The 21,476-nt window shown below is 39.6% G+C and overlaps 1 protein-coding gene across 1 annotated transcript; it reads right to left on the bottom strand.

Moving 5' to 3' along the window:
* Positions 1–3,734: 3,734 nt before the first annotated feature.
* Positions 3,735–16,829, bottom strand: GATM (glycine amidinotransferase). The gene is made up of 9 exons (XM_083871253.1): positions 16,748–16,829; positions 15,993–16,208; positions 11,392–11,587; positions 10,030–10,220; positions 8,624–8,761; positions 8,168–8,332; positions 6,416–6,479; positions 6,200–6,316; positions 3,735–4,780 (listed from the first exon to the last, which is right to left on the bottom strand). The coding sequence occupies exons 1-9, from the start codon at positions 16,814–16,816 to the stop codon at positions 4,668–4,670; spliced, it is 1,269 nt and encodes a 422-aa protein (XP_083727379.1). The 5' UTR covers positions 16,817–16,829; the 3' UTR covers positions 3,735–4,667.
* Between the last annotated feature and the right edge of the window lie 4,647 nt (positions 16,830–21,476).

Here is a 21,476-nt window from a genome sequence, read left to right as displayed (position 1 = left end):
TTTAATCACATTGTCCAATACCCCAAACAGATGAACATCCAAAACTCCCTAAAGGGAAGTACTGGAATGCTAAAAACAAAAATTCCTCTGATGCAGTAGGACAGGTATATTACATCTTGGGAAATAACACCAGTGAGATACCGACACAAAACTACAAACCAGTATTTCTATACTTTTTTTCTTCCTGAAGAAGCATAGTTAAGTCTATCAGGTCCTTTAAGTATCATCCCTGTAGATAACAGATAGATTAACATACCTGAGGGAGTACCTCAGTCTCTGCCAGCTGGAATCACCCTCATGTTGGAATCTGGGTCTCAGACAAAGAGTTTCTCCCTCATCCTTGCCATTTGAGAGTGAGCAGAGAGAGGGTGTAAACTGTTACAGAGCATGCCTTGGAGTTTGGTGACTCATTTTTTGAGGGGCTGCACAATTCATTACACTCCCAATCTTATGAAAATAGCATAGCAGTAAAAAACTCTTTGGAAGGTTGTGTTTCTCATTCATGTATTTGACTTCATTAAGTCATAACTTGTGACAATTTGCTATAAACTAATGAATGAACCGCTAACTTGGGACATCATTCATTATCATAAAGCTATTTCCTGCCTGCTTAATTAAGCTCAGAGAATGCTCTAACAGAAGGAAAGCAGAAACAGACCCTCTTGGGAAGTGATAAATGCTGGAGGCATTTAAGGAGGGGTATCCTGACAGTTTCAGTACAGCTAAACACACTGGGTTGCTCCCTAGCAAGAATAAAATGCTTCAGATAGTCTGGAACACTGAAACAGGGAAATAACTCTAGAAGCTTCTTTAATTACCAGAAATATGCATGGATCCAACACTCAAATTTCCACCTGCACTTCATAACACCAGAAGAAAAAATCTGCAATGGCCCTAATTTCTGACCTAAAAACCAAGACTAATTTTAAATGGAAGTGAGCAGACATCATCCTACCCTTGTTAGGTATTAACAGCAGTTGCAGAACTGTCCACCAGGCTTTCCAGTTTGGGTTTTTAATCATACAGGTGGCAAGTAGTGGAGCCAAAAGGGAGTATTTTAAACTGGACAGCAGACACACTCAGAAAACACTGAAGCAAGAATCAACCAATTTCTGCTAGGACAGACATAGCTCAAAGAAACTGACCACAAAAAACCCACATTTTTTCCCTTTTGCCCACTAAGTAGAGCAAACACCCCCCTCCCTTCCTGCAGTTTGTCTCACATTGGCCCTCAGCCTTCCCAGCCATGAACTCCACCTATAAACAGGAGCTTATTCCTGCCTCAGAGACTTTACCTTCTTCCCACATCCTCTCTAGCTTGGTGCTGGTACTTCAAGGACTGTATCTTATCTAAAAAGCAGACATGAAGAGCCTTTATCACAGGCATCTATGTGAGTACACATGCCTTGTCATAAGCAGCAAGTTTACTGGAGCCAAGTTTCAGCAGGAAAACGGGAGGAAAATCCCAGCTCCCCAGGACCCCTGCCCAGAGAGTGGTCAGCTAATTGAGCCCACCCTGAAAACCTCTTTGGGAATTGGCCAACTGATTTATCATCTGTCCTTACAGCTCTTAACAGCAGCTTTAGACTCTCTGTTCTGAAAGCTGAAGCTGACCTTCTCTGACGCAAGTATTTGAGGCCTGCACAGCCAGTGGAAATTAATTATGGAGAATTCAAGTCCAGTCCCCATTCAATTTCCTTTATTTACATATAAATTGCAGTCTGGAACAGAGGTGGTCAAACACCATCATGCCTGCTTCCTGTGGCCAGTAGGATCCTGTTGCCCACATGTAATTTGGCTTCATAAAATTGCTTGTAATTCAATATCAGAGCAGAAACCAGGTCTGCTTCTCACTGCAGACTCCCATTTCCAGGTTTTTGTCTAACCAAAACCAGCTGTGACACAGGCTGACCTCCCTTTATGCAAGAATAAAAATAACTTGGAAGATTATACGTATTACTATTATGTGGTGGCATCCACTATAACACTATTACATATCATGTTCCCTTCATCATTCCTCTAAAGGTTTTGCTGTCTCTGTATTAGTCCCTCTTGAACAGGTTACTGGGGAAAATGTTGCCTCTTATCAGCATTTAAAAGTTATTCCACTGTAAAGAAAACCCCTTGGAGTTTTAAAATTTACCTTTGAATTTTTTTTATTATTGCATTCCTGTTCATAAATTCTCTCCTCTAGCTGCATAATTGTATCTCCAACTAACATAGCACAGAAGAGACTGTAAGACAGGGCAGGTTTTGCATTTGGCAATTCAGACATGCACATCCACCAAGGGACATTTGTAAACATACCTGTGACTAAATGGCTCTCTGCAGTGGGGGAAAATATAACTGTTCAGGGGAGATACAAACTTTGTCCTCCCTGGTCTTGTGCTGCAGAAGACTTAGAGAGAATCCCACATTGTTCCTAGATGGTCCTTGTTTTTGTAGGCTGGAGCAGGTCCCAGGCATTCGCTGTTTAGCCCTCACTGCACCTCATGGAGTACCCAAGTGTAGTTCTCTTGCAACTTAACCTGGAAATGGACTGGCTGATTGACTGCTTCATGGTCAGTGAAAGAGTCAGGTCTGAGAAAGTCCCCAAAATATTCACAGCACCAGATCATGCTCTGTCCTAAAATTATGGTAGTAACTTCCTCAGTTCAGTGCATTCCTGCTATTAAGTGCCTACAGTCTGTATTCTGACACTACTGCTGATATTGAACAGGAAGCTTCTGCTCAAATGGAACAACTTTTCTGCCTTTCATGTTGAATGAAAGATGACTTAAGAGACAAGTCTGTTCCCAAACCAGTCAAGGGATCCATGGATTAGCTGAAAAAACTTGTATTACTGGTAGAAAAAAAACCCCAAGCAACTTCAGAAACATAATGCTGGTGTTCAAGCTGAAAGACTTGCTACTGTGTGCACAGTTTAAGATTAAAAAAAGGCATTTAATTAGGGATTTAAAAAAAATAAAATAAAAGGAAAACACTTAAATGTTTACAAAGCCAGAGTGTCATGTATAACATGACATGAAAATATAGTCTCCTCAATCCTGGAGGTGCATCCAGGGTGCACATGGCTGTTATTAATCCACATTTGTCCATTTTCTAGTGGTTTCAGCCATAGCTGGTGGTATCTTATGCCAAGCACAGACACACAGATATTTTAGCACTGCACACTGCAGCATGCAGAGCAGTGGGAAAGATGACCTGCTGTGTATGCTGCCCTAATGCAGCTGCCCAGCTCCAGTGCCTGTAGTGGAAAACAAAGCTGGGTTAGAGGAAGACTCAGACAAATTTCCGTTGTCTATAAAGCTTTGATTTTAAAGAGAAAATTGACACCATTTCTACCTTGCTAAGTGCTGGCAGCTGTCTAATTATCTTTTCTATTATGCATATGTCAAAGCATTCTAGATTGTTGATATGTTTAACCCTGCCCAGCTCTAAAGTATGGCCATAGAGCTTGTATGTGCCTGACATCTTTCCTGCCAGGATACACTGCATTCTAATAGTAGATTCCTCCACAGTGTAGCAAGATATATCAGTGGTACTTTCCCCCATCAGCCATACTTCTATGAAAAATAGAAGTAGAAACATGGTATATGAATAACAAACTACAAAGTTTTCTGCATTATACAAGAGTTTAAGATGTTACCTGTTTTACAGGGGAAAAAAATTCCATGTGTATTTTGTCTCCATCCAGACATTTCATACTTACACATTAACAGAAGGGCAACAAATTGAGAATGCAAAAAACTTTATTAGCATAAAAAGTACATATTCAGGAATCAAAACTCAAATTCCTCCATAGCATCAGGCATGTTTGATACATATTTCTGTATCTGCTACAGCTGAAGGAAGTCTGGGTTGTAAGATGTCAGAAGGTTGGGGAGGAGTTATTGTTTTTCTTTTGTGCCTTTTTTTAAGTTATGTAAACAATTCAGAGTGAAACCTGTACAAGCAGAATATTAGCTATCCTTTTTACACTTAAAAGTTAAATAAAACCCAATTTCAGCAATACAAAAAGCAATATAAAAAAGTACTCAGGTGCATGACATGCATCAGAAGAAAATGTAGAAGAACACGGCAAGTAAGTGAACATGTCTTAAAAGTTAGACTGTACTGAAAATTCTCTGTAAATATCTGTATGGCTAGACCTGAAAAACACGATAAAATTACTTGGTTCCCCAAGAGATCTATACAGTTGCATCTATTTCAACTTCATTAGACATGAATGTATTAAAACAAAGTGGTTAAAAGGAATAAGAAAAGTTTACTCAAGTTTCACATTTCAAGCTGCCTATTTGATAAGGTAACTAGACAGAGGTAGATATCCAGTATTAGTGGCCAAGCTATTCTAGCAAGACCTTTTAGCTGTCTTGTCAAGTTTTACATTCAAAGCCAATGTGAAAAGGCTTCATAGATGAAGGATGTCTTTCAAAAAGGCAGCCAGAAAACTTGTATTGCTGATGGAAGCAGTTTCGATTATCCTACAGAAAGTGAAGGGTATTTAAGAATAAAACATTACCCAGACCATTATGAGGACACCACTTACCAAGCACTAGAGCTCATGCAGTCATTTTAACAAGAGTGACAGTGATTTGCTCATTTCCTATGCCTATTTTAGAAGCTGAACCATTGCTACTGGGCTCCCTGAGCTCTTGGGCTCACTGCTAGTCAAAGTAGGACTGCAGGGTGCCCCGGCGGCGGATGTCACACGTCCAGCAGTGGAAGCCACCCCCCAGAGAATTGGCGTGGCGAATGTTCACTTTAATTGTAGAAATGCCTGGAAGAAATACACAAGGCACACTTTAAAATTAGACTCTCAGCCTCACATGGCGAGCTCTGATCAGAACATTAGATGATACTTCATCAGATCATACAGCTAGATGTAAATGTGGAAGGTATTTCCTACTAGTTTGCTAAGAATTTGTTTTCCCAAATTTTAGGTAGAGAACAATCTAGGAACATAGCTGGCTTGTTTATTCTGGTGACACCCTCAGGAATACCCAGTGCCTGGAGCACAGCCAGTGTCTGATGTGTTATGACGTGCCAACACTAAACATAAATTCAGGTTTTGCAGTATGTGAAGAATTAGCTGAAATTCTGCTACAATATATAATCAAGACATGTTTTCATAAATATGTGTGAGCATTTATGATTCAGACACTGAATGTGCTCTTTTAAGTGCCTCTCAAGAAAAGAAGCATTCAAGGTAGATAGCTCTGACTCCTTCTTTCTCTGAAAGGGAAAAGAGGCTCTTTACCTAGGTTAAGCTTTCTATCCCTTCTTTTCAGCTCTGATGGATGTTTCAGCTGTGGCTTAGCTTATACAAAGTCCTAACAGAAGGATCAGACAACTTCTGTGATACAGAGTTTGCCTTTTTGCTTCTCAGCACCTTCAGGAGCAGCTCAGTAGAATCTCTCCTAGGTCAGCAATAGTTTTGTTCCCAGTAGATCCATCTCAGTTCTGCAAACTTTCTGACTGAGTTTATTTAGAACTTACATGACTGTGAAGTTCGAGGGTGAAAGATAAACCATGATTAGCATTAATAGCCTCATTCTTTAAGTACTTTCAAATATTTTTAAATCTTCAACTCTTTGGTCATGCAATAAAACAACCCAAGACTGAGCAGCTGTGCATAATAAGACTTCCATATTTTATGTTCAAATACAGTTCTGTCACTGCATATCTGAATGGATTCCACACTATCATGAAGTTACATCCCACGGGACTGAGGTTCTCCATAAATGAGCAGAAATATCTGGGTTAAGTGGTCTTAATTTGACAACATTTTAAACTACAATGAGTTTGCAACTAGAAAAATCTGAAAGCATTTTAGCAATGATAGATTCCCAGCTCTATATCATTCAGCAATAGGTGCACTCAACCTCTGCAAGACAGATGTTGACCTCAAACTGGACAGTTAACATTAAAAAAGCTCATTCAGAGGCATCCTAGCAATAACTTTAGTTGCTACTCATACTTTTATATGCTGCAAGCTGTAGGGGGCAAAAGAAGACCTTATTTCTATGACTGAAGTATTCAGCAGAAAAATCACTGAATTATTCTTACTCACTAATCCAGCTGGAGTACTTTTTCCAGTGCTGGCTGTTTTGACTGCTTTAAGTGAAAGCTCCATTTACCCTGGCTGGTAGTACAATAATTTTCTTTTACATGTATGTAGAAGTGTGTTAGGACATACCCAGCTTTTCAAACATCTTCTGGATCGATGTCTCATTGGCATCCACCATCACACGTTTCTCATCCAGCATCAGGACATTCATGGAGAGCCACTTAGAAGACATCCACAGTGGGTGATCTAAAACAGGAGAATAAACCTCATACTGCACCAATGTTACTCCATATTATACCCTTAAGGGCACTCTTGGAATCCTTAGAAAAGGAAAGGTGACTATACCATCTGGGATGAGTGGCACTGGAGGTTGAATCACTGTCCAGCCAGCTTTCTTGAAGAGCTCAATCTGGAATTTAAAGATATTCTCAAGAGGGTTCTTGGAGTATCACATTATGTCCTCCAACCTATGCCAGATTTTTCCAGGATATTCCAATGTACATGACATCCCCTGCCCTCAGTTCACTATTCTGGCCCCCATTCAGGCTTCATGTACAAACCTGGCTTTCATGCAACCATTTTTAAAAGTCTTTTTGGATTTTGCATACCAATAACACTTATTTCTATTGGTTTTATATATGCTAGATATGTTAAAGACAAAAGTTTTTTGCAGTTTGGAGCTTGTTAAGTAAATGTATTGGTAACAACCAAAACATATTCAATTTACCTTTTTGTTTTGTTTCTTCCCATATGATTATAAAAGCCATTAATATGAGTTACACTGCTGTTTCTAAAAACAAACCCATCAGAAATAACACAAAATCACATTTCCTTCCCACTTTATAAGAAAATCATTATGCAGTTCATTTAACAAAGGGAACAATGTAAGGCCATCCCAAGGAATAATTTATGTCTCTAATATTTACACAATTAAGTTAAAATTAAGAGGACAATTTGACGAAAGAGAATTGACTTTTCATCTTCATTGTCTGAATAGCTGGAAGAGTATTGGCGAGTGTTCCAGCTCCACGAGGGGGAGCTCCAATCCCGAGCACTTAATAACCAGCCCGGCCTGCCAGGATTTTAAAGAAAACTCCCTTTCATCGGCACCATTCAAGAAAAGCCCCCTTTCATCCGCACCATTCACACACACCACTCCCCGGTCATCCAGAACTGCCAAACCAGTTTTTATGAAAGCAAGCTGCATTTATCTTTTCTATCTACACAGACAGCAGTTTTCCCTGAAAAAATAGTATCAGAATATGGGTTTAATACAAGGAGACCAAGAAGAAGGTCCTCTTCCAAGTTACATTATGAAAAACCGTGGAACAGAAAAAGGGAGGAAAAAATAAGATTGTTTTTAAGTTATGTTCTGAGAATGGATGCTAAAGGGGGTTGTAATTCAATTAGACCATTTGCATTGAAACTACTTGCCAAGAAGAGACTGATGCTGCTTTTAGGAGCTGTGCTCTGCACAGAATGTGCAGCACTCAGCTCTGTCCCTCTGATTCAGTGTCAGCTCAGCTATTCCCTGTGGCTGTACAGCTCCTGAAGTCACAGGGATCCTCACAAAATCCCCAAGCACTGCAGTGCAGGGAACATGACTGTAACAGAGATGAGCTCTCACTCTCTGGAAAGCTTTCTGATCTCATTGTGCTGCTCAGCAGTATTAGCTTTTTCTCAATGTAGTAGCAGGTTTTATACATCTCTCCTCTTCCCTACTCTTCAGAAGGTATTCAAAGCTGAATGCCTGAGCAGCAATCAGCTTCCAGCCATTGGGTCAATTAATACCAAAGGAGAGGCTTCCAAAATAGGACTAAAAAGGGAGATTTTTCATCTGTGCAGACGAAGCCTTTCGATTTCTCTTCAGATGCTATTAAAGTATTTAAGCAGTGGAAGTGTTCAGAGAAGTAGTATATCCCAGGTGCTTGCTTTGATACATTATTAAAAATTAGATTAGTTCCATCATATTTAACCTATGGACCTAGGAAGCAACCCACAGTGGAATGTGTGGAACAGTAATTACCCAGCAGGGAACGAGCCCAGCTGAGTGGTTGTTAAACACAAAACACTTTCCCACCCTTGTAACACTCTCACCTGGTGGCAGGGGCGGTCTGGGTTAGAGAGCACAAGACCAGGCCCAATGATATTAAAAGTGGCATCAATGTGCATAGGGTTGGGATCCTTAAAGGATATTATGTGCACTCTATAGTCTGGTGCAAGGTGTCGTCTCATCCATTCAATACCCATGTAGTTTGTAACCTGAAAAACAGGACAAATTAAGCTTTACTAGGCTAGAATATAAACTGCATCCAAGCTTAGTTTGTCTAAGGTTTTATTTCATTAAATATTTAAAGCCAATATAATAGAGAATATTGTGCCTTTAGCTAACCCCTTACCTGGAAGGCAATCTTACCCTGTGCATCAAACATTCTATGAAGAGGAATTTCTTTTGCCAACTCTCTTGTTTTAATGCTGCTCAGGAATTTTAAAAGACAAAATACCAGTCATTAAGAGAGATGACCAAAACTGTTGAAAGAAAGCTTTGTTTACCTGGCTCCTTTGAACAAAGATATCTCTTCCAGCTCTAATGAAGTCAGCAGCATCAAAGCATGGCTCAAATTCTGTAGTTACAAATTTTCCCTGAGCAGCCAGTTTATGCCTGTCTTCAACAGAGTGGATTGGATAATTCTAGTTGTAGAAAAGAGAGCAACTTTAGGTTGGAGATGTTAAAAGAAAGTTCTCAAATAATTTGCTAGTGGAGAGTAATTTGAAATTAGGAAAATATGTTAATATTCATAGCTACTGTGTTCCTTGGAGGTGGTTTTGGTTACTTCTGATTAGAATAGAAAAGAAAATCTAAATGTGGACATAAAAGTGAAAGCCTTTAAGCACATTCAAGAATAGGCCATGAGATAAGAGACAAGAGTTTTATCAAGAAATTAATTGCTCTTCAGAACCACTGTGTGGATAATATTCTGACTTCATGATCAAAAGTATTCATTACCAGTGGAGTTTAATACCAGTCCAGAAATCACTGCACAGTGACAGAAATACTGGAATGGAAGCTATTTCCATTACTCCTTATTTTTCCACATTTTAGAATGGAGCAGAACTTAAAGCTAGAAGATAGATCTTTATTATTATAAATAATTTTAAAATTAAACAAGGCCATTAAGAACAAATGATATTTAAAAATCCAGCACAAATTAAAAATACCAGGTAAGTAGGTACAGGCTCTAGAAGTTTTCTAATTCTGAAGGTGACTCTAAGGTAATTTTATTTAACAAAGTCTCCTTTGTATCATTGATGACACTGTTCTCATGAAGCTGCAAGCATTTCACAATTAGTTTACTGCATTTATTGTAAGGTTCTGATGCATTTGGGGGCTTATAGGAAATACCAAAATTGTCCAAGTCAAAATTATTAGGAAAAAAATGGGGAAAGTATTCGCTATAATATTTGGAAAGTAAATACAGTTTAGATCATTCTCTATTTCTTGTATGTAATTTTCAAAATATCAATCATGACGCAAAATAAGGATTATGAGTTGAGGTGTTTTCTGTGACAAAATATATATTCTTTCCCACTTTCTTAATGCACTCAGGACATATAGACATTCTCAGGGAATCTTTATTCTTGAAAGTAATCTCCGTGATGTTTTTCTAGCATTCCTTCCTCTTTAGTAATGCTCAGTTACAGCCAGTAACCAAAACAATTCAAAGCAGAGGAATTCAATAGACACAACTTCCTGTTCCTTGTTCTCTTACTGCACACACTGAGTTTCAGCTGGAAAGGCTGCAGCATGTTTGCATACACTAGAAAAAAAACCCCAAGTCTCCAGAGTTGTTTTGTGCCATTCCCCTCACAATTTTGTGAATCCTAAAAATCAAGTTGAAACTACCAACAAAATTCTGTATAATGAGAACTGAAGATCTGAAGGAAAATTAGAGCAGTACCTGATCATAGAGTTCATCTGCCATGGTGGGTTTTGGGGCAGTTGTCCACTTAGCACCACTGTTGAAATAATCTTTGATTAGTCGTCTATATGCCCTGTACTCAAAGAACCGAGCACGCCAAGCCATAGGTGCTTCAATAATTTCATTTCCCACCACTAACAGGATGTCTCTTGGCATGGCAGCATACATACCTGAAAGCAAAGTGGCCATTAATGAGACAAATATGCCTTTCTCAGCTCTTTCAGCTCAGGCACTTTTCCCTTTTTTCTACCATTATTTCTATCCAAAATAATGGCAAAAATAATTCTTAGCAATGTGAGGAAGCCAGCACATAATATCAGGTCCCTACATTCTTTAGTAATTTTTCAAAGTAATATTTTTCATTCAAAATACATGGATCTTTTGCTACGAAGTCTCACTCATAACAGATTCACAGCTAGATGGAAGCCATCCACCATCAAACCTCCACTTCATAATTTGGCTGATGAAAATTAACTAGATCAAGGCTTATGCACTACCCAGATGACTTTTCAAAGTGGTGATGGGCAACAAATTTCCAAGTGAACACTATTTCTTTATATACTATCCTTTTAAAAAAGTATTAGCACAGAAGAGGAATTTGATGGAACACAGAACTTTGCAGAAAGTAGTCCCATTGGACTTTTCCTTAACATTTTCTGTTCCTTAATGAATTTGAATTCCACTAGAAAAAATTAACAACATGTTCTACATGAAAGAAGCCTGGGGACTCCACTTGATGCAAAGCTGGTGAGCCAGTGTGCTCTCACTGCAGATAACCAAATCCATACATGGAGAAATGTGTGTAAGTAAAGGGAGATTCAAATTCCCTGGACACTTGTGAGGATCTTCCTGGTAAAGTGTTGCCTCCAAGTGTTTTGTCTTCCATAGTTTAACATGGATCCAGTTCCAGGATCCAACAAAGAGCTATCAAGAGGGTCAGAGGGACTCAGAGCACTTGACTTTCATGTGGCAAGTAGGGGACAAAGCAGAAATATTCTACAGCCACTTTGAGGGTCATGACAGATTAGCACTACCTGGCAGTGGCAGTGACAACATAGAGAGGGAATTGGCAAGAGATGCTGGTGTGGGAAGTTCAGGTTGGGTATCAGGAAAAGGTCTTTCATCAGGAAATTCACCCAGCACTGAAGCTGCTCAGTAAATCAGGTGGCAGAATCTCCATCCCTGGAGATCTTCCAAGTCTTAGCCACAGAAAACAATCACTGACCTCACATAGTGCTGGTGATAATCCTGCTCCTAGCTGGAAGGTAGACTAGATGACATTCAAAATGTCTCAGACAAGAGCTAAACAGACAAGACCTTCAATAATGGAAAACCATTTACCTGTAGACTCAAAATCAGGTGTTTTATACTTCACAGACCAGTCAATTGGATCAGGCCTCTTGACAATAACACCTTCTCCCTTCAAAATATTGCACATCTCTTCAATTTCAGCAATAGCTTTTTTTACATGGTCTTTGGGGAAACTCTGGCCTCCAAATTTCTGGTAAAATCCCCAATATTTTTCATACGTGTTTGCCTAAAACAAAAGAACATGAAGTGACAAAGAACAATCACCAGTTATTTTGGAGTGAAATAGAGGCATAAGATGCAATTCTTAACTTTAAATTTCTTGTTCTTGATCCTAATATGTTGGACTGTGCCTTTTATCTGATTCCTGCAGTATTTTGACTACATTACACTTCAGTAAGTATTGAGTGTTGCCATGTGGCCATTTGGTGCCTATTACAGAACACTTGTGCAAACACACCAAACATGGCAAACACTGTAGACTCTGCTATTTAATAAGGCTATCAGACATGTTTTTAAATTAAAACAACCTTGAGCTCATCTGCAAAATGCACACATCTGTAGTCACCTTCTTACAACCTCACTTCAGTAATGTCACAATGGTGACATCAGAAATTCTAAAGCCATCCCAAGTACATCCCTTGTTGGCCAGAAGGGGCCATACTTCAGGTGCAGCATGAGTCTAGAAGAGGAAAAAGATGCTGAATTCACCTGCCAAGGCTGGATTAAAACATGTTCAACATTTACAGACCTAAATCTTCTGCTGAAATGCTGTGATAGCCTTCTTCAATTAAAACCAAATTCAAAATAATGTCTCAGTTCTCATGGGTGAGAAAAAACAGATATATAATCAAAACAACAAATGATGCTGCTTCAGTTTGATGTATTTGATGTTCCTCTGTCATGTCAGTGTTAGCTGAGATGCAAGTGCATATGGAGACCTTCTGGAATGACAGCAGAAGGGGTCAGAACAGGTCAGCAAGTTGGAGGGACACAAGGGGATGCAGAAGAACCTGCCCTTCCAAACATGAGGTTGTCTCCTGACACTGCAGTCCCGACTTCCTCCCAGAACACAATGTTCTCACCAAAATCAGAGCCATGATGTTCCTTTGTGCTGCCACTGAGCCCCAGGCAGGCAAGGCCATTGATCTGAAGGCAAGCCTGATCCCCTTTAACAATCCAGCCTATTCACTCTATCCTCTGCTATTTCTGGATATTTGCCTCATGCTATAGAGGTAAGAGAGAATAAAGAAAATTCAGCCTTAACATTTACATAGAGAGCCTCAGCATGGCCATCCTGCTCCTCCAGTACTGAAACTTCTTCCCATCCTTCCTGAGGGAATTTTTTTCTTTTTTATGTAAGTAATGCCTTGGGTAATTTGACCACCTCAAACTTGCCAGCTGATCAGAAGTCACATGCAGATCACATGAAGTGCTTTGCATTCCTATGGAAACATGTTCTGCTAATGAGATAAATTCATCCTGTGGATTGAAGCTGGTTATTTTCAGAACCAGCCATGGTGTATGTGAATATCATCAGTCCCTGAGAGGTGCAGCTCATCTCTCCACCAGCTCCTCTAGTATTGCTTTTTTTTCAAGCCTGAGGAACCACACTTGTGTTACACTAATGGGATGGTGTAATCTTAAAGTTACAACAGAATAAAGGTTAACACTGTGACATTACTCATGTTCCCTGCCTTCTGAATAACTGGGAAAAGGATGTATGGCTGGGACACGTATTTCAGAGCAAATCAGGGTTGGCATTTCAGGCCCCTTTGGTCATAGACATACCAAAGTCAGTTCAGAATGTTCAAAAAGGATCATGGATAGGACATAGAAAATACAACATTTAAAACAAACTCTTTGTTTTTCAGAAAGAAATTTAAGAGTGTTCTGTAAGGAAAGGTTGTCTTTAAGAAACAGCAGTATTGTTCCTTATTGTTGCTATTTATTTAAACATTTGGTGTGGAAAATAATTAACATTATCAAGATGTACCTTTAACCTAGCAAAGACAGTTACCAAATTTAAGATATTAAAACTTAAATTCAGATCAAAATTCTTTTTGCCTAATTCAGTAGTAAACACGTGTACATACTCTCATCTTCTCACTCAAGATATAAGGATCTATGCTAATAATTCTCCTAACCCAAAATGCATTATTATTCACAAAACACACTGAAGAGCATTGCAGAATACAAAGCTGTAAAGTTCAACCGCTTGACTCTTAACTGCTTCAGAAGAAAACATCTCAGTTGTGGGATTCTTCACTGAAGTTCTGATTCAAAAAAGGGCACCTTTCTAATTAATGTTTAGATTTTTCAAGTTTTCAAGTATTGTATTTACTTCTACATAGCCCCTTTCAAGCTCTGAAAAGGATATGCAAGAAAGTGTCAGCTCATTAATATTCATCAGAGGTGCAGGGCTCCCTATTCAATTCCTTCCTTCCTCCTTCTAATGCCAAGCACATCATTCCCACATCACAGCAAAAACACTCGAGTTTACCAAACCCTTGTCTCAAAGTAGAGACTGCTGAATGCAGCTATACTTCCTACATTTAAATATTTAGTAAATAAAAGCACATACAGTCTTAAAACACAATCTCAACACAAGTTTCTATCAAACTGCTACAATTTTAGATACATTTTTTAGTATGTCTCAGGTCCAAAGCTTCCAATTTTCCTTAGAAGTGTAGAATTCATTATGTTTAAACTGCAGTTTTTATAATCAGTGACCCTCACGCACTCAGCAGACAGCATGTGATACCATCAACTCTCATTTTGCTGCTTACAGGGGCAGGGAAAGGGAATTACGGCTACTCTGTTATACTGGAGCAATACACACATACACACCTCACCTCTTGGCCTCATGAAGATTCAAACAATCATTAATCTATTAATTATTAAGTAATAATGTCAGGATAGGACTGGACTACTGCTTGGATTATTCAGCAACAGCCTCCAGGTGTTACTGTTGCAGTTTCTACAGCAATATTCCAGGTAAAAGCAGAGAAAATTAGAGGAGACCACATCTCAGCTGGCTCTGTTCCCATTACCTGTTGTGGACTTGGAAATTACATAAAGCATATTTAAATCTTACTTTAACTCTAAGTCATAGGTATTTGAATTGCAGAGGTAATCCTGTATTTGAAATTCCTCACTGCGCTTTTGATACCACATGTAAGAGAAAGTGAAGTTCTTGACCTCATGTGAGTAGTTATGGCTTAATAGGAAGTAAAACCTGTATAGCATGTGTCACTTCAGCAAGTTAGGCATGTCAAATATTTTTTATGATCCTAAAGCAAGCCCTGTCCACTGTTTGGGAACTGAATTTTGTCATTTAATGTGACTCATTTAATGTCACAATGTAAAATGTTAGATCTTTTTTTCCTTACTCTTTCTATACATTCATTATGTCAGTCTTATATAAATGCATATACATACACACACTTGTATATTAGAAATGCTAACCCTCATTCGCCTCCTTCTCTGAAGCTGCTAGGATATCTTTGGAACCTCTGAAAGACATAACCCAGATTCTAAAAAACAAATGTATAGAAATATAAAAAGGGCTAAAGGAATTATTCTATACATCTCAAACTTCCCCTAAACAACCATTTCCAGCACTTTAAACATATTTTTGGTATCTTTGTTTGCCATTCTTTCAATGTCAGATAAAAAAATATCTCTTTTTTTTTTTTTTTTTTTTTTTTTTTTTTTTTTTTTTTTTTTTTTTTTTTTGTCAACTTTGTCAGGATATCCTTTAGTTTTTTACTAAGGTCTCGTGGGCAGAAGCTGTGTGCCAGCTCATTTTGTTGTGATAGCCATGGATTACATGCTGCCCTGCAGGTAGTGCTGTACTGTAACAATGAAAGAGAAAGATCCAAGAGCATGTCCACAAATGCAGGTAACACACATACCCAGCAACTTTAAAGTCCAGGTGAAGAGCACAAAAATCTGGAGCAATCCCAGTATATTTGAGTGTTACTGTTTTAAATACAAGATTCCAGAGAATAAAGAATCACGGGTTTGTTTAGGTTGATGACGTCGTTTTAGGCACAGAAAAATCCTGAAAAACCAGTGGACTACATATTTCCACAAAATATTTACTGCAGCACACAGGAGTTTCAGTAAACTATTTCAGAGCTGTCTGACAGGTCTGAAGGTTCAGAACTCAATCTTGCTCAGACTATTAAGTAGAAAGCAACACTTTTTTTCAAGTAATAACTCTACTTATCTTCAAGCCAAATTAAAGTTTAATCAGTCCAACCAACTATCTCAAAAGTTTGTGTGTGTACTTTGACAACACTGGGGCTCATATTCCTAGAGTAGATTGCAGATATTAGAAGTTGTCTCTGCTGGTGCCTTCTGTTATAACAGCTAATTCAATTGAAAGTCCAGAGAAGAAAGCACATCCCTCACCAATGTGGCTATGCTGTAACATGATTTAGATTTTTCAAGTTTTCAAGTATTCTATTTACTTGTACATAGCCCATTTCAAGCCCTGAAAAGGATAGATTTAAACAACTACCTTGAAAGAATTCTCAAGAATAAACACCATAAGCATTGTAAAGCTTAAGTAAATTTCAGACATAAATTCCACATTGTCTATTTAAGGTTAGTTTCTATTTTTTTACCTTAACCTCCACAGAAAAAGGTGGGACACAAGCATTTTCAGCTCTTCCCACAATGACCTCCTCCAGTGGGTCCCACTCATTGTATGAGCAGACAGGGCAGTCCCCGGGGGCGGGGCTGGTGGCCTTGTCCTCGGCAGGGCGGCTGTTCTGGGAGGCGGCCGCCGCCCGGGTGCTCTGGGCACTGCGCTGCACCCAGCCTGTAAGGGCTCCTCGGAGCTTAAAATAAAAATGAGATCGAAAATTATGCTGCTCTTACAAAAGACAAAAAAGCTATGGCTCAGCCCACCAATGCCTTTTAATCCCAAAGCAATGGATGTTATTTGGAGCATTAACAGAAACAGAGCTCGTTACAGCCGTTCTGATCCATTCACAGCGCGGCAGATGCTTGAAGGAAATTCTTGCCTTTTGAGACACGCTCAGTTTAGAAGGGTAAGGAGATCGGAACGGAGCACTGGCAGACAGGGGCGAGGGAATACAGGGCGAACCTCAGCCCGCGGCCGTCCCGCACCCTCGTGTCCCATCCCATCCCATCCCATCCCATCCCATCCCATCCCATCCCATCCCGGCCCGGCCCATCCCATCCCATCCCGGCCCGGCGGAGGGGCCGCGCCCCGCGGAGCATCCCCAGCCCCATCCCCAGCCCCATCCCCGGCCCCATCCCCGGCCCCATCCACATCCCCGGCCCCATCCCCAGCCCCGGCCCCATCCCCATCCCCATCCCCGGCCCCAGCCCCATCCCCATCCCCGGCACCAACCCTGGAGCCGATGTAATGCGCCGCCTCGGCGCCGCGGCTGCCCCCGCGCAGGCACCGCACTCGCAGCATCTCTGCGGCCGGACCCGCCGGCACAGCCCCGCCGGGTCCGCTTTATGTGCCCGGCCCGCCCCGCCCGGGGCAGCACCGCCCGCCCCAACAGCTCCCGCGGGGCTCGGGCGGGGCCGGCCCGGCTCCCCTGGGGCTGCTCGGCTGCCCTGATCCCGATCCGTCTCCTCTGCTCCCGATCCATCTCCTCCGCTCCGAGCCCGGCTCCCCCTGTCCCTCTCCCGTCCCGGCTCCCCCTGTCCCTCTCCCGTCCCGGCTCCCCCTCTCCCTTCCCGGCTCCCCCTGTCCCTCTCCCGGCCCGGCTCCCCCTGTCCCTCTCCCGGCCCGGCTCCCTTCTCCCTGTCCGGTCCCCCGGCGGTCCCCGGAGCAGCAGCCGGAGTGGCCAGGTTCGGGGCAGCCCCTGCAGACCCGGCCCCAGAGCTGACCGGCTCCAGCACACCTGGATTTCTTTTCCACAAAAGGAACCAGGTTCCTCTTCAGCAGCAACCTGGCTCGGAAAAAGTCACGTTTAATTTTTTTTTCTCTAAAAAGTGTAGTGAAAGCGCACCATATGGTTATTTTTGGTCATAGAGTGCACATATTCTTCATTAAGCCTGTAGTTGACAAATTGGACTTTACTAAAAATTCCAGTATTTCATACGTTGACAATTCAGATTTTTAAACCACAACCTAAAGAGTTTGTGATTCACCTAAAAAAAATATTTAAATTATTTAATTACTGAAGTGGTGTTTCAAGAATATCCCAAATAGTTTCAAATTCTGGCTTCTCAAAATCCATATTGTGATATGATGAAAAGACACCCTGAAATTAAAGCCTACACTGATTATCTCCTAGTTGACCTGTACATTAGTTTCCCTGCAAAACCTCTCCATGACAAAATCAACAGACTTATCTTCAAAAATACCTCTATCTCAACAGAAATAGTCTACAAGAAATGTGGTTGCAACCAGCTCTACTCATGTTTAGTATATCCCACTTAGCCTTTTATTCTGCATTTTCTCTGCTTTGGACATAAGTTCACTTAAATAATTTCACTTTGCCAAGTAAAAAGCAGACATAGAAAAAAATCAGCCTTATCCAAATTATTCTGCTTAAAGTTGTGAAAAACCTGTATTTTTCTTCCAACATGATTTTTGGTTCTGCTGTTATCATCCATGAAGTGCCTTGCTCAATACTCCCCCAGCCTGTGCTCTGCTCTCCAGGGCTCCTACAGTGGGGCACGGCTTGAACAGACACAATATTTAACATTATCTCTACATACATGATTTGAGGTAGTGCTGGTGAACTCAGCACACACATCTATAGCAGGAAAAGGTAAACATCACCAGTGGTTACATATATTAGAACTTAAGCTGTGGTCTTAGAATACAGCAAATCAGCCCCAGTTTTAACATGCCTTAGATACACAAGTAACCATGGTTTATTCTACTGGGTAATTATTCATTCAGCAGTTTGTCTTTTTGGCACAGGTAAACACTACACCTTCCCAGAACAAATAACACAGTGTGAGTTCTCCATGAATTTACATAACTCTCAGAGAAAAGTAGATTATTTTAATTGGCATAATACCAAATATGCATCATCCAGTTTCATAGAACTGCAGAACTTTCTCATAACTCACTCAGCTTGTTGGGACTCATTTGTAACATAATTGCATCAAACACTATTCTTGTTCCAAAAAGTATACCAGGATTTTTTTTTTCAAGTTTCAAAAAGAAACTTTCTTGATGCTATTTAATTCCTAGTTACCAATTTTTGTCATCTAATTAATAAAAAACCCCACAAAATTTATGCCATTTCTGCTCAAATTCTTGCTTTTTGATTTTGCTAAGGTGACTCTACTCACATTGACCTTCTAAAAAAATTAATGATTGGCTTGAGGCTAAATCCAAAGGTCTTGCTTCTTTTTCTGTCCTTTTCAACTTATCAGCTAGTTTTGGACCTTTGAATCATTCTTTATCAACTCAGTTTACATAGTTTTTCTGACTCTGCACAACCCTTCTTTCCCCACTTACTACATAGGTCTGATGCTTTATAGAGCCCTCACCATCACTGCAACAAGTTTTTGCTGAATGCTCTAACACTTTTTAAATTTTTCTTGGGTTGCATTTTTTCTGTTTAGAATTTTTTTTCTCTTTCCCATATCTCATAGGTCTCTTTCTTGCTTTTTTAGGGGTAGCTCCTCACGGACACAAGCCAATCTTCATCTAACTACAATCAAAGCAGAAATCTTTTCCTTTTCCTAACTGGCACATTAACAGTCTGACCATGAAGCCTTTACTCATAGTAAATAGCATTTTCCTCCCAGCCTTCATAGCAGCCATCTGACCCCCAGACTGCCCTAACCATCTACAATGCACCCTAGAGGTATCACTACACTTCTGTCCTCACTTGACCATCTTCTGGATCACTGGAAAAAAACCTCTCATTGTCTCCTTAAGCAGTTATTTATTGTTTCTTTGCATACATCTTTTTGTTCCTTAACATCCAATAATCCAAACATCATCAGTTTGCATTTGTGCTGTGTGAAAGTGCCATTCCTTACAGTTCCCTCTGGCATCAAAACAAGAGTCCTCTTGCTTTTTTTTTAGTAAGCAGCTCTTTATTCCTCTGCTCCTACACAAAGAATTTGATCTAGCAGTGTACATTTTAACAGAGACATAAATCAAGGAGCACAACACCAGTAATGATTATTCAAATTTAGAGAAAGCCAAGTTCATTCATTCAAATACAAGAAGCTTATCTAAACATGTGGTTGTCTAAGCAGGCATGGAGCTTTTCAGATCAAAAATCTTTGTATAAAGATCACATGGTTAGTTTTATTACACAAAATTGCTAGAATTATTATAACACCTTAAAAGCTCATGTCACTAACCAAAAGCTTGCCAATTATTTTTAAATTATGTGCTGATCTAGTAAAGATACTTTCTTCCTCTGCAAACCTCACCTTAGTATGGAATTTTACCTTGAAACAGAAGAAAGAGCTTCACATTGCTATTGCTGAGATTTAGCCTTGAATTTTAACTATCAAGTTGGGATTTGTTTTTTTTAATGGGGCTCTATGCATGTTTTGTAATAGTCTATCCATCTCTTTTGAATGACACAAGGTGCCTTGAAAGCTTATATAAAACCACCTCATTCTGACAATTAGGTAATGCATTTAAAACAGCGTAGTCCCAGGTACTGAAGAGCAACATCCTGGCCCAACAGCATGAGAGAATAAGATACTAAGTAGTAAAAATCTAGTTTAAAACTAAAGAACTAGAAAAAGCAACAGGAGACATAGTAGAGACGTTGTCCTTGACAACAAAATCAGAGTTACTGAAGTTCAAAGTATAAACTCATCTATATTTTAGGACAATATCTTATCTTAGCTTATCTCTAAAACAGCTCTATCAGAGAAACAGAAGTCTCAATGGGTTTTACTACTGCTTAAATGTGAAATTCCATCTGCCCAGTGACTGAGGTTCTCAGTTGTTGTTTAGATTTGTAGTGTGGTACAGCAATACGTGTCACTTGGGAGATATGATTTCTAAGGCTAAGAAACAGCTCACCCTTTCTTACAAGTATTTCTGCTATATTAATGATTTTAAAACATGGTAAATCTAATGTGAGCTAGTCTTAACATTTACATCTACCAGTATTTACGTTACTTACAGAAACTTAATCTGCACAAAAATATGAACATAAAAGACTTCAGTTCCTTCCTTCTACTGCCTTGTCAAGGATACTGCTTGCTGAATTCCAACAGACCATCACCCCCAGGAAGAGAATTTGGCCCAGCAAACCTTGTCTGTTAGCTATAGAAACAACACAGAAGAATCCAGTGTGCCTCTTAGAAAGCAAGCTTCAAACTTCCTGAAGTTCAAAAGTCTGAACAGTTCCAAATGGAAAGAATAGATTCACCTCAAAAGATTAAAATTACTTCCCCCCCCCCTTTATGCTCATAGTTTTGTAGTTAACACTGAACTCTAAAAAGTCAAAATATTGTTACACACAATTAAAACAAGTTCTCTAATTTAAAATATCTTACTTTAATTTGTGATTTATTATAGAGCTAAAGCAGTGTACTATTGTCAAAGTACTTTGAAAGATATTTCTATTTTTATTTAATAATATAAGTCTTGCTTTATTATTCTTCACACTCAAAAGATATAATTAAATGTATTTAAATAAACAAGCTACATATATAAATAGGCAGGAAATTCTTTCTCCCTAATCCCAGCTTTGCCAAACCCCATTTAATCTTTAAACTTCCTAACAAACTCCACATGGATTCTGTTTATTTATCTTTTGTAGTTATTGAAGGATCCTATAGTTTTCCCCAAATTCCAGTTCTGGATATTTCTTGGAAGATTTTCTGCTTCTCCTTGTCAGGACACCCTCCCTGTGTGACATGCTAGTGCCAAATTGTCCATCAGACTGGACATAATCTGCTGCTATGGAGTTTTAACTACAGAATGAAACACTACTGTGAGCACAAGAACGAAGATGAAACTGATCTCCTATATTTTTGTACAATCCATATGGTAAATGCTAAATCATAAACATAAACTTTTATTTTCTACATTCACATTTACTACAATCACAGATGAGAACTTATAAGGAATCTCCATTATGGAATCTCCAGTGAACACACTGGTATCTAATAGCTCTGCCCCT

The sequence above is a fragment of the Zosterops lateralis genome (assembly GCF_965231275.1).
Source record: "Zosterops lateralis genome assembly, chromosome: 13".
NCBI lineage: Eukaryota > Metazoa > Chordata > Aves > Passeriformes > Zosteropidae > Zosterops > Zosterops lateralis.
Note: the sequence above shows the minus strand (reverse complement) of the source record. Positions and strands in the feature narration are given on the sequence as shown.

Bases quoted from the DNA above. Each gene is read 5' to 3' on its own strand.
- GATM (XM_083871253.1), bottom strand. From the start codon at position 16,816: ATGCTGCGAGTGCGGTGCCTGCGCGGGGGCAGCCGCGGCGCCGAGGCG. The intron at 8,333-8,623 runs GTAAACAAAGCT...CCTGTTTTTCAG, and splicing joins TCTTTGTTCAAAGGAGCCAG to GTTACAAACTACATGGGTAT. The intron at 6,317-6,415 runs GTATAGTCACCT...CTCCTGTTTTAG, and splicing joins AGTGCCACTCATCCCAGATG to ATCACCCACTGTGGATGTCT.